The 13,481-nt window shown below is 50.0% G+C and overlaps 1 protein-coding gene across 1 annotated transcript; it reads left to right on the top strand.

Annotated features, from left to right (window-relative positions):
• Positions 1 to 7,070: 7,070 nt before the first annotated feature.
• On the top strand, positions 7,071 to 7,995 carry BZA70DRAFT_131887 (uncharacterized protein). The gene has a single exon (XM_064909565.1). The coding sequence runs from the start codon at positions 7,448 to 7,450 to the stop codon at positions 7,910 to 7,912; it is 465 nt and encodes a 154-aa protein (XP_064769350.1). The 5' UTR covers positions 7,071 to 7,447; the 3' UTR covers positions 7,913 to 7,995.
• Positions 7,996 to 13,481: the final 5,486 nt, after the last annotated feature.

Raw genomic sequence — 13,481 nt, forward strand, 5'->3', positions numbered from 1 at the left:
CTTAGGCCAAGCTAAATATTCTCTAGCCGTGTGCTGAATACAGGAAGGCAGGTCTTTCGGCCGAGAGAGAGGTCAGGAGGTCGCTGCTTAGGTTCCTGCGAAGGGCGCCCCCGCCTGCGTCAGTGGAGGAATTCATCGCTCCCTTCAGCACGTACCATTAACGAGCCACATAGTGCAGAAGCAGAAGCAGCATATATTACACTATACTGACCGGTCATATCTAACAATAACATCAGATCGGCCTCAACATCTTCGCACAGTTTCTCAGCCAAGAAATCGAACGAGTATATTCGGCACAACATCGTCTGTGTACTCTGCATCATCTGCAAACAAGTATCGTCCTTCGGCTAGTATGTACTTCACCTGAACTCTGTACTCTAGCCCCAGCTCGCCTTTTTCTTTTTCCTGCTCTCCTCTCAGCTACATCCGCGTGTACGCGTGCATTATTATCTCTATGACAACGACCTGTATACTAACCTACCTCTCCTACATGTCATGCGGGAAAAATCGCACCGCCCACCTGCTGTCCTAAGTGTGCTAGCCGGGAAAAAATTATAGTGAGACTGTCTCAGAGTGAACAGTATAACCGACTTTAAGCGGGATTTATAGCAAGGGTCGGTTATAGACGAAGGCTTCCCGTTTTCGGCTCGTTTACTCTTCGCTCTTGAGGCCCGTTTTCGCTTCATCGTTCAGCTTGCGCGCCGTCTGAGCAGTGTATGCTCGCAAACAAACAACAAGAATGTCAGTATTTGATAGGTCTATGAATGACAGGTGGGCAACACCGCGACCCGGATAGCAGTTGGTCTGCTGATTTGCATCAGAATTCAGACTGTCTCACTTGTGCAGCACCCGCTGCAGCAACTTTTTATCACAAACGAGCGACCACAAAATAAGCCGAAAAATAAAAAATAAAAAGAGAGAGAGGGGCATACATCATCATTGGATGGTGGTGGTGGTCAAAGGCTCATCGCAGTTATCTCCGGTGCTGATATTCCTCAACGATACACGGAGAAAAATGATATCAAGATGGCTCTTCACTGCGCGAGTCTAGATCGAAGATCAAACGCGCTCCTTGCTCGTGCATATTTCTTATTTTTTGCACTCATTTGGGATCCTCAAGTTGATGGGGAGACGACTGCAGGCGCTGGCTGCAGGAGCGCAGGAGCTTGCCCGCCGATGGGGGAGGTAGGTGCAGTGCCGGTTCAGCTCGCTTGCGGCGGGGTACTATTCCCACAACTCGCTTCTGAAGCTGTGTAAAGACCTCAGACAAGCATTTTTTCTTCATACGGCTGGATTATTCTCTGTATATGATTCCTATTCGGTCAAGCACCCTGTGGCAGTGCGCGGGTTGATATGACAATCATAAGACACGCTAGAACAAGGAGCTACAGCTACGACTACAGCCGCGTAGAGCTAGGAAGTACCTTTCACTTTCGACTACGAATTACACTCTGCGAAACTCTCGCAAGCAACGGTGCGAAAGCGCACACGCCTCCGGTTGCTCATAGGCTGCTGCAAGCTAATCGCGACAAAAACAAAATGGCACGCGAGTCGGGCTTGCGCATGCAGATAGAGTAGTCTGCTCCGGCTCCGAGAGCATGTTCTTGGCTACTTTTATAACTCGTAGTTTTGTCTGCGAGGCACTATACATGGAGGCCATCCACACACAGTTTTACGAGCGCCGCTATCGGTTTCTGTCCGAGTCCCTCATCTTCACCTTTCCATTTCGTTGTCCGAAAACTTGGCAAAGGCCACTACAGGCAAAACAGGAAGAAAATTCAAACGTGCTGTCATCTTTGTCGTCGTCATCCGGATATTTGTCCCGAAAGACGCAAACTGCCTTTTTCTAGCTCTCGAGTCTTTGGAAGTGCGCCCGTACTAGATTAGGCGTAGTCCGAGCGCGTCGTGCTGCGTTCGACGGTTGGCCGACCCCATTCAAATCACTAACCGAAACCTCGTAACTCAATTCAAACGACATCAGAAATAATTTTTGCCGAACTCTTTTGTTTTGTCTCGGTCAGAGTTCGATAATTGCAAGACAAGAAGTTGATTAATCCATAGTGAATTCGAGATTACTGATAGAGGGATTCAGGAAACGCAGATCCGCACGCACCTTACGCTATAAAGTATACAGTCTACAGCAGCAGCAAAAGGATCTCGCAGCCTAGAAAAAAAAGATAAGCTCAGATATTTGCTCACCCACTAACTCACTGCCTACGTGGCGCATTTCTTTTTTACAGCCAGGAATCTTTCAAATTGCTGTCCGGAAAAGTAGCAGTCAAAAAATAAACGAGCACGGTCAGCTTCAGATTCTCCGATGGAGCCGCCGCCAAGCCAGGCCGGGAAGTTTCGCTTTAGCGATTGGTGATTGCTCCTTGGACCTGGCTGGCTCTCTTTTTCTCTAATCAAGTTCGTACAGCGCAGAAGACCGGCGGCGTAGAAGGGCGGCGTCCCAGGGCCGAGGTAATCTGGCGGCAGACACTATGCGAAAAAGGTTGGTGGCGGGCGGGCGGGCCGGCGCGGCGGCGGCGGCAGCAGTCTCCTGATGACTGAACAGTTGAATGAAAGAAAGCAGACGGCGACATGCGAGAAGGTTGAGTCTTCTCGGACGGAAGCCAGTGGTGCGAAAGCCGAAGGGAGAGAGAGGATGGTGATTAGTCCAAATTTTTTTCTCTCTCGGTTAACTCGGTTGCCGATTGTTTGCGTTCGTCTATTGCGAACCTTGACTATTATCTAGCGGTCGTAAACAAAACAAGACAAACGAAAAATAGAAAGCGAGAGTTCCAGTTCCAGCAGCAAGACAACTTGAAACTATAGAGTCGGTCAGGAAGCAACACTGCCCACCTGTCTTGTCTGCCTGCGCGCCCATAAACTCAAACATCCAACAAACCTCGCTTTCAAATCCGAAGGGTGCCTTCATTTCGTGAGAGACACAAACACAAATTTCCCGCAATTGGTCTGTTCTCTTTTTCTGTCTGCTTCCTTCCTTCTCTTTCCAGACTCGGCCCCCTGCTTTGCTTCCCCCCCTTCCTTCCTTCCAATGTCCGAACGAAGGGCGGTCGGACATTCGGAGACTGTAAATCCTTCCATTTTTCTGTTCGTCGGGCGGTCAAATTGCGGAAGTGATAAACATTCTCGAGAAGGTTGCAGCACAGTGCGGTCTTTCTTCTTTCAGACTTTTCAATTCATACTTCTAACCATACCCTGCACAAATTAAAAACATCAGCAACAAATCCGAGGAGGAAGAAAAAAAGCCCCCGCCGCTAAAGATCAAATTAAAAAGCTGCCAGGAGAGCATGTATGAGTGAGCTAGGCTGCGTAGTCTCGAGTCGGACTGGTGACTACGGGCGACCGTGCGCAACCACACGACCACCCGCCAACCTCCGGGGATCTCACTTATCCAATCCGTGAATCTCAAGTTCTCGAACACTTCTCGGCAGAAGTCTCGTAAGATCTGATCCTGTCTTGTCTCTCTTTCAGCGCTTGACCGTCACTATAATCAACCCGAATATCACGTCACATAAATCCGTCAAAACAACACAAAACAAGAAGGGAAGGACATTAAAGTTACCGTACACACCCTCCCTTCCTATCTATTTTAACTTTTGTCATCTTGGTAGAGGTGAGCCACACTTCCGCAGCCCAGCCACACTTTTTTTCCTTGATCCTTGCATCCTCCCACAATCAAGAAAGCCGTCGTTTACCATCCTTACTACTGGCAAACGAGGTCGCTTTGCTCGACATACCTTTTTGATTGCTTAGCGCTGGCATTGATGGCTTGTACGAACGGTCTGGGCATCCATTTCTAAGACGGAGATTTGCATCTGTCTGAGAGCTCTTGGACACTCGAAAGAGTGCGAACTGCGAAGCGCAAAACCTTAGTTCTTATTTCTCGGCGAGTGAGAGCAACCGTTTGGACTCCCAGAAGGACCTGCTACCCCTTCTCTAAGATAACCATAAAAACGGAGCATCTTCAGAGAGCAAAGTCTTGGAATATCCAATTTGCGAGGTACTCCGCCGTTCTTCGAGGGAAGGAGCGGTATCCACCCTCGCGCCAGATAACAAAACCAACGAAATCCGTCCAGTGAGTACAAATAGTGTAGTAAGGCGTGGTTTCTTACTCTAGTTAGTGTAGTAACTAGCAATGTAGCGCAGATGCGCCATGGAGCGGCGGGTCCCTCGCTGAGTATTAGCGAGGTGGGAGGTCGATTAGGTGGCTACGTCCGTCTGGGAGAACGACTTAGTGGGAATATTTATTGATAGACAGGGTTCCCCGCCTGTCGTGCTCCCTACCTGGTTCCGCTAATTGCCGAATTTTCGCTTGAAAATTTGATCTCTATTCCCTGATTTTTTGTCTGAAGAGCATACGCATTGTAATATTTGCGGATTCCAATCTTAAGTAATAAGACCAAATATCAACTAGGGAAAAGTATGTGTTGAGCGTAAAGACTAGAGAATAAACAAACAGAAGGAGCGTCCCTATTATAAGGTGGCGCTGGACAAATGTGAGGTCACAAGACAAGAAGTGGCTAAAGACAAACTAAAGATAACAAAGAAGAAGTATGAAAGGTAAATGTAACGCTTCTCAACACATACTGAAAAACCCTTAATAATCAATAACATAATCAATAACAATAAACAATAATAATCAATTACTCATCACGAGTGCAGTGCAGAGCACATACACTACACGCATGGTTCTTTGTTCAAATACATAGCTGGAGACTGTTTGGACGATAAAGCAATGACTATTAAACAAAGAAAGCGACCAGAAACGCCTCTCGGGTACGGGTCGTCTTTCTCATTCAGAGATTTGAGGTGAAGAAGCAAGTATACGGGTTCACATTCATGTCTTTGCATCTGTATGCTCCACGCACTCTCTATTGTCTCTAAGCTAACGGCAGGGCAACAGTGCGCGTGAATGCGGGGTATGTGGGAATGAGCCGGTGCGCCAACGCCGAATCTTTCGTCCTTTCGCTAGAGCTTGAAGCTAGGGCTAGGACAACCAAGACTATGCATCAAATGGAGCCGATATTCAGTATTCAGAGGGCAAGCCGTGGAGATCGTGCTCAATCTTCTTTGTGTTTATAGACGAGAAGGACGCGCGCGCAGGACCGGCAACAGGGATTACGACATTGGGCCGATTCGCTACAATACGAGATGGCGCTTGGGGCACCTTCCCGAGCATTCGTTTGGAAGCGCTTCCTGTTGCCTTTTCCGAAAGTTACATGTTCACCAGCGGGTATGAGAGGAATAACAGCAAGAGAGAGAGTGCGCGCGGGCGCGGCCTGTACAGAGGTGATGAGGTTCCGTACACGGCGAAACCAACAAGGTCAGCAGCACGACCGCAGCCAAGCCCGCGCAGGACAGAGAGCTGGATACACAGAATACGCATACGTCAGCCTTCACATTTCTGAAACGAGCAAGCCAAGAAGAGACCTAAAGGGAAGCGAGTTTGAGACATGGAGCCTGGCGAAAGACGAGATATTCTTTTGGGTTTACGAGCAGGGCAGCCGCGCAAGCTGCGCGTGCGTGCTTAATCTTGCCGATGTGAGAAGAGGTACCGGATACCAGACTGTAAACGAAAGCAGACGAATGATACTGGAATAGAAGATGGAAGATAAGGGTCGTGTTCAGGACGACTAACAATGGTAGAGCCTCGTTGGTGGGTCGCTAAATCGAAGATGTGGTGGGCCCTTTCGGGCGCCTGAGAGTTTTGATGTGATAGTTCGTGCTGCAGAAAAGGCCGCACGTATGTACGGAGCTGATTAGCACGGCATAAAGTGAATGGACTATTCTACAGAGTGGAAGGGGGTAATAACATAACTATACGACTATGTGACGGCGTAGGGATGCCAATGAGGAAATAGTTCGTATTGAATATATTGGCAGGTGGAGAAAGGTTCTTCTCTGTTAATTTATTTGATTGTTTTCTAGAAGAGGACGAACACAGAAAGGACATGCTGGCTATCGAAACAAACCTTCCAAAGGGTAAGGGCTGTGGCGGCTGAGACGGGCGCGCAAGAGGGAAGGGGGCAACATGAAGCAAACGGGCGGCTGACCGCTGCAGACGGGCCTGAGCGGTGCTGCGTCACTGGGGCACTCGTCACTGAAACTCACTAAACGGAGCTACTGGCTGGCTGGACCGGCTCTTGGGGAGCAACCGGTCTGTCCTGGCTGTCATCGTTAGGAAAGGGACGATCTGTCGGTGAAATTAACCAAAGCTTAATAATATAAAATCATTCTAGCGCTTTACCAGACATTTACCAGTGCCGTTGCCATCTAAGACACTCGTCTGCATTTCGTGTTCCCTTTGTCCTCCCGTTCCAGCCCCCTTCTGTGCTGACCGGATCCTGCCGCCTTCCTTCTTTTTGCAGACCAGAAGGTTCCGTCAATCTGCACACAGCGGGATTAAACTTTTTTCCCTCCTTCCCTCTCGCTCTACTTTATACGCGCGTCTGAGATTGTAGCCGCTCGAGATTGAAGTGAATCGAGACACCCAAATCTCGATTATTTCTCGGCCGCCGTCGCCTCCAACCAACTACCTAACCTACCCTAACCATGTCTTTTCCGCTTCCTCCTGAGCAGTAACAGTCCTTGCCGCCAGGAACTCATTCGTCCGCGCCACCCATACTCCGAACGCAATTTCCGCCTGCTTTCATTTCGCATCTCGGACATGAACCCTGATTTTTGCCCTATTCGTAACATCTAAACCCGAGGACCCACACCGGAGCAGAGATCCATCGAATGCAGGAGCGTGCGTATACGTAGTCGCGATGGGATGGAGCGGGTTAGACGCGCTTGCCCGCTCGAGTGCACGGCAGCTGTGCAGAACCGCGAGCCTAGTGTTAGCGTGCGGCGCCAGCTCCTTCTATGACTGCTTCTTTTGACAGGGAAGGAGAAGGCCCGCATTCTCTGTCTAACTCGCAGCCCCGCCAACCCGCCTTATCCTTTGTAACAGCTCTTTTTTTATCACGCGCTGAGATACAAATCATGTTTCTGAAAGTTGTAGATCTGTTAGTTTTGTAGTCCGTCGTACTTTCTTGCTGGTCCCTATCCGCGCCTATGACGTTTGCGCCACCCCAGGGGCACTTATTCTGGACCCTTGCCTTTAATCTTTCGCGTGCTCGAGTAATTCTAGTCGGCGAGCGCCGTGCGCGATATGCGAGATGCCACTCCCAAGGTCACCATCACCTCTTACCAGTACCTTGTGTATGCTCTACATTCCAATCTGCCAATCGCGACTACCCAAATCTTCGTAATCATCTCCTTCATTTCACTAGACCGGTCTATTAAGATTCAGATGCGGAGGTGATGGCAGCTAGATTGCCTTCCCTGACGATTCGCTCCGCACTCAGGTACCCTTTCTCGCCCCGCTTCGCCCCGCCTCAGTAGTCGCTTTACGAATGCCTCGGGATAGCAAGCACTTCTGTATTGTAGATACCTGATGTTCAATCGCCATGTCTTGAGAAGCTATCTAGCGCGGTTTCGACTTCAGGTTTCGTCTTCGTTGTGCCGCTGGCCGACGTGCCTGGCGTCGTCGTGCTTACGCTCTCCTCTGAATCTCCTCTACCGTGGACAGATGCGTCCAGTAACCTCCGCCCAGTACCTGTCCCCCTCCTCCGATGCATACCGCCCTGCACCGAGAGCCGATACTCCTACGTATAAGCCACACGATATCAAAGCCTTGGATCTCAACCCGTCCTCGACGACATGTGCCGCGTTTTGCACTGCCGTCTTTCTCACCCACCGCCCTATCACAGACTGTTGTTTACCCCTTCATTTCGGCTCGCCAGCCGGCTCCGAAAATGACCTCTTTCAGCAAAAGGCTATAAAGCACATTCGTCATATGCCGCTTGTCACTCTATCCAGCTCTAATTCACTAGTCTCTCGCTCTCCGACGCATTGCTAGAGAAGAATTGTGGCGGAGTAGAAGATATTCTAGACCGCGTAGCAGACTTCTACGTCACTTTATTTCGACTACGGTTGTAATTTCGCCCGTCTAGAATATATGAGTGCTGTTGTCAGCGGCTGAGTTCCAGGTGACAACCAGATATTGATACTATCCGATATCTCTTTTATTTCCACGTTAGGCGAATCGGCGATACCCGTAGCCGTCTTCGAGCCAGCAAGAGCTGCAAGAACAGCCAGCTATCGAGAGAAGATGCAAGATCACGGAAGTTTCGGAGAGAGGTGAGGAAGCTGAAACATGCTGCTGCGGAAGGGCATGCATGCATGCGCCAGAGACTGGTTGACGGCCAAGTGCAAACTTCGCGCTGCTGCCTTCGCCTTCCAGAACGACGACGAAAAGTGATATCTCGGTGACGGTCTTCGCAAAGTTACATGTTTTGCCGGGCGATTGCCAACAAAGAGGGTGTTTATTTTTTACTTTGTAGATCGCTGAAATGTAGGACGTTACCGGAATATAGCAGTGATGACGAAAGATGGGAAATTGCGACGAGATACAGCGTCGCGGGCAGAAGCAACATCATCGGCAGTACTAGGTACGCGCGAAAGAACTAGCCGTACTTTACTCCTAGTCGCACCCAAGAGAACACGAACTCTCAAATCGCCCGTCTAACTAAGCGCCATGAGCAGAGACAACAGCCGAGGCTTGTCCTTCCGTTGGTTTTCGTCACATATCCACAAAGTCCAGCGACCGCCGACCGGCGGGGAAAGCCGCGTACGGAGACGAAGATTCAAGGAATTCCGGGCCGCACGCACACGCACACACAGCTGTGTGAGGCGTCGCGCGCAACTAACAAATCGTGTCCAGATAGGGTTTGGAGAGTGACGTTTGCAACTCTTCCGGAAGATTGCCGGATTAGGGTTAGCCGCGTGCGCACGCGGCGGGCAGCAGCAGCAGGGGCGAGGGTGACCGCGACCGCGACCAGAAAGTAGGTGTCGGGTCAAGAAGCGCCGCCACGGTGGGTCAGACAGCGGTGGGCGATGGAACAAAAGAAGGTTTCTGTTTCTCTCTTGGAACGAAGTACGATTTTGGATTTGGGGCGCAAACAGCAGGAAAAAGTCAGATTTAAGGTTTTCTGGGTGAGTGGGAAGAGTTTTAGGGCGAGAGAAAGAAAGAAGAGTTAAGGAAGGCAGAGAGGCTCGGCCGGAATGTGTGTACACAAAGGCTAGGGGGCACGCCTCGGTCTAGCGAGAAGAGAGCGGTCGTAAGCGAGTGTGATAAAAAGCAACACGAATGTGCACTGAGATCAGCCGAACCGGTTCTGCTGGCGCTTGTTTCCTCCCGAAGCTAAAAATCCAGCTCCGACGACGACGGCGACGCCGCCCGCCGCCCTAGTCTTCGACGTCGTCGGGGGTTGATATTGTCGTCGTCATGCTGGTGAGCGGTCGGAATTCGCCGGATTCCGCGTTGTAGATGTCTGACGGAGTCGGCGGGAGCCAATTAAAAAAATAGAGCAGGATAAGAAGAGGAACTAATGGCCGGTTTTCATAAAATGCGCATGATCGGTTCTCAGATTTTCGTGAGATTGCGAGTACTATTTAAGAACCGCATCGAAAATGGCGCACTAAGACGGTAGATCTGCATCCCGTCCCCTAGCCTCCCTCCCTCCGTCCCCTCTCCTTCGCTTTTCATACCTGCTGATAGACTAAGGCTCGACAGTCGAGAGAAAGGTAATTTCCAGAGTGGAGATACAACGTAATACAAAGGTCGAAGCTCAACGTTCGTACCCTTCCTAGGCTGTAGAATCCCAGTGCGCTGTGGCAATTCCTCTCTTGCTCGCCGATCACTTATTCGAGACATTCAGAGTCCCAAAAAGTATCCTGCGTCCACGTCAGGGCAAGACACGGACGGGTGTATCGTGTTCCCACAACGTTGGATGTCTCAAAAGAAGTAGTAGCAGGGGCGGTAGCTGTACGTCGAGAGTCCTGCAAGCTCGTTACCACTGCCCGCTCGCCCACCCGCGCGCGCGCGCTCTTCGCCGAGGTCTGCAGGATTTGACGGCCGCCTACCTGCTTACAATCTCGCACTGAACTCGTCATCTTTTTTTCTTTTTCCTAGTCTATCGTTTCTTTTTATGAAACAGGTGCGGGCAGGGTGTAATAGAAAATTCTCTGTGCTTAGTACGAAGTTTCTTCCCATTCCTCGCTTTCCTCGCTCTCGTCGCGAGCCGAACTCCGAGCCGAATCAGCGCACTGCGCACAAGTTCAGAAGCAGGCAGGGCCACTACTCTCCAAGCGCAAAACCCTCATTCTTTTTCTTTTTTGGCATCCTTTCCTTTGGTCGAGCCGGTTAATGCAGCAGGCTACTTAAACAAGGAAATAAATGCCCAGTTCCAGACAGGCTGCTCGGTCGGACAGCTAATATTCCTGCGCTGTTGGTTTCGGGTAGGATACCGAGCGCGCGGTGTTGCAGCCGTCGCTCATCTGCGCTCTCTACGTGCAAGTGCGGGTAGAGATGGATGCAGAGGGAGTTCTCAAACTCTGTCCCCCCTCCCCACCATTTGACCGAGGAACAGCGGATAAATAAAGACGAAGAACATCAATATAGATGCCCAGAGATGACATAGAGTAGAATGAACTGGTAAGACAGAAAGCGAAACAGAAAGACGACAGCCAGAAGTGGGTCCCCTCGCCCACAGCTGACTGATAGTCCTAAACAAACTCAGTTCAAAAACGGGCAGCGCTAGTCAGATGCATGATCGGGTTTTTGGTCGCTCGGCTAGAAGTTAATATACTCGCAACGCGCTTGAAAGAAAAGTTTGCCGAGAAACCGAAACAAGAGAAAACCAAGAGAGAGGTCATTCTATTGGGCACACTAAGAAAACAAAGTTTTTGCTGAGCCACTCTCTGCTTCCCTCTCTACGCGCTCTATAGTAGCTCCTCGGAATGCTCACTCTTGATTACGTGCCGAGAGCGGTGTCGTTCTATTGGTAGGCTGGCTGAGTCTCTGCTTGAATATCTCAGAAAGAAAACTGACGGGTAAGCCGGCAAAGGTTTCGGGCCGAACGATGACAGAACGGGGAGGGCCTAGCAATGAATTAAGAGAGGCTGACTGAGAATGAAACAGAAGCTCGCCAACCAACCTCGCATACACGCCGGAAACTCGAAAAACCAAAAATGCTAAACTCTTAGCTTATCTCCCGATTCGATCTAATTTAAGCTCTGTCTTGCTCTCGCAGTGGAACCCGCCAAACGGTTTACCGCGCAGTCGGGAGACTAACTAGCGTCCTTGCTCAGGCAGGCTAAGGCTTCTCTTAGCAAAAGCGAGGCATGAGGTAAACACATGGCTTGCCCGCTAACTGCTCTAAACCGCAACCCGATCAGGAGGGCAAGGCATGCCGAAGCGTTCTAGAGCCCGCCGACTGGCGCGCGGCATGGATCCGTCGAGCTGCCACACAACGCCCGCCGCCGTCGTGAGGTCACTCTTATTACGGCGTTCTGATTGGTCGGCTGCGTATCTTTATATTGGATATCCGATAGAGGAGGGGGGCTGCGGTCCTCCATTTATATTTATACAAACGCAAGTGTCCATCGTGATCATAGTTCACTAAATAATCACTAGTGTATGAGGCGGCTGAGACCAAAGATAAATCAACAGTCTGCTAAACGGGGCTCCCCTAACGTTTCTGGCCCTCGGTAAGCCAACCTACTAGCGAAGGAAGGCTCTTCCTCGCTCGGCAAAACTCAACTGAACGAAAAAACCAGCGTAATTAAAAAATTTTACTAGTGCGCGCGTAGTTTAGTTAACGCGTAGTTAGCTGTAAATGGTAACATTTCTTCGGAGCAAGCTTATCTACGTGTTAAGTGATAAAAGTAGTAAATATCTGAGTAGTGGAAAATTTTAAAAGTCTCTTGTGTCAATTGCGGTTCTATTTCTATCATCCGACGATATTAATTTACACTGCAGATGGGATGCGGTGTACAAGGCCGATAGCAGGCATGGCAAGCGTGTGACAAAAGACAAGTAAAGACAGAAATAGTAAGCTGTGGACATAGGATACCTCATCCGCCCGCGAAACGGAAACAAGTCTTCCCGACAACCGTTCTCCATCGCAAGTTCCGAGCTCCGCATTGATATCTATGCAGGTCTCTCTTGAGCAGTAATAGCTTGATACTCAGACGTTAGCACGGGTAATCATATATTGATTCTATAATGCAGCACTCTTTCGCTATGGGGTTTCGAGGACTAGCGCAGTCTCATGCAGTCTACTGCCTGTTTGATGGATGATCCGCGCTGCTGCTAATCATCGCACAGGTATGCATGCGCAAGTCAGATACTGCATGATCTGATAAATCAGCTCAGCGTGACGGCAGCACAAACATGGATTGATACGACGCTGCTAGAATTATGTAACATAATAAACCACACAAAGGTGTCAAAAATTATTTTCTCGCGTGGTCGGATTACCGAGTCATCACTATGAGCGAGAAGTGACAGAAGAAACTCGAGCGCCAAGCTCACGTCTCTCCAGTCAACTGCAATGGAAGCTGGGTCAAAAACTTGAAGAAGGCTCGGCACTAAGTGCGGGGCGTTGTCGATTAGCAAAACGAGCTACGCGCGCGTGGTTAGATTCGGTGGGCATGACTCCAAGGCAAGGAAGTAATTAGTTCTATCTCGTTTATAGCAGGGGCAGGTATCTAATTACGGGCATATGTACCTCGAACTTTGAAGGAGATCGGCAGCGCAGGAAACGGTCGGCGGCTGAAATTGTATTTTTCTGGTGGGGAGGTTGGAGAACGAGCGCAAGGACGAGGGCAGGAAGCCGGAAGGGCAGTGATACCGCGTGTGCAGAGGGCTGTTATTGCTAATCTAATAATTCATAGTTTGCTGTTTATAGGACGCGTTCTGTATAGTGCGGCCTAATGTCAAGGTAACTCACTAAACTAATTAGCTAGAAGCTATCAGCTGAGCCACAACAACAAATCAGCTGGGCGACTGGTATCATTGTGTAGAGTGATTGCCCACGTACGCCGCCTGCGTCGCCTCGCCTCTGCGAAAATAAGAAAACACGAACAGGGAAGTATCCAGCTGTGCAATGCATTGTGTGTGCCTGTCTGAGACAGAGGACGAAACGCGAGCCTCTTCCCGTTCTGTCCTCCGATCTGTCATCCAAAATCCGGTTCTCCGAGGCCGATCGCTGAAACCCAGCCCTAGGGGAGTCTCGCAGACGCACCTCAACGGCCGCCATAATGCAGGAGTGAGCGTGTCATTCCGCCGTTAAGAATAGAAATAAATAACAGACCTTTCAAATGAAAATATAATATATAAAAATATTATACTTTAGCCCTAGGAGGCCTCCAATAAGCCGGGCCTGTCTGGCGGTGATGAGAGTCGCTGCTGGTTAATCTACGGGCCTGGTACCGCGGCCACAGGGAAAAAAACCCCTCCCGCCGCCGCCGCCGCCGCGCGATCCTACCTGGCTGGCGAACGAGGCTAGTGCAGCGGCTTGAGATAAAATGAAAACGAAGAAAAAGCAAAATAAGATAGAACCATAATGTGATTGTGCGAGAAA

This window comes from Myxozyma melibiosi (genome assembly GCF_037950935.1).
Source record: "Myxozyma melibiosi strain Phaff 52-87 chromosome Unknown BZA70scaffold_3, whole genome shotgun sequence".
NCBI classification, from domain to species: Eukaryota; Fungi; Ascomycota; class Lipomycetes; order Lipomycetales; family Lipomycetaceae; genus Myxozyma; species Myxozyma melibiosi.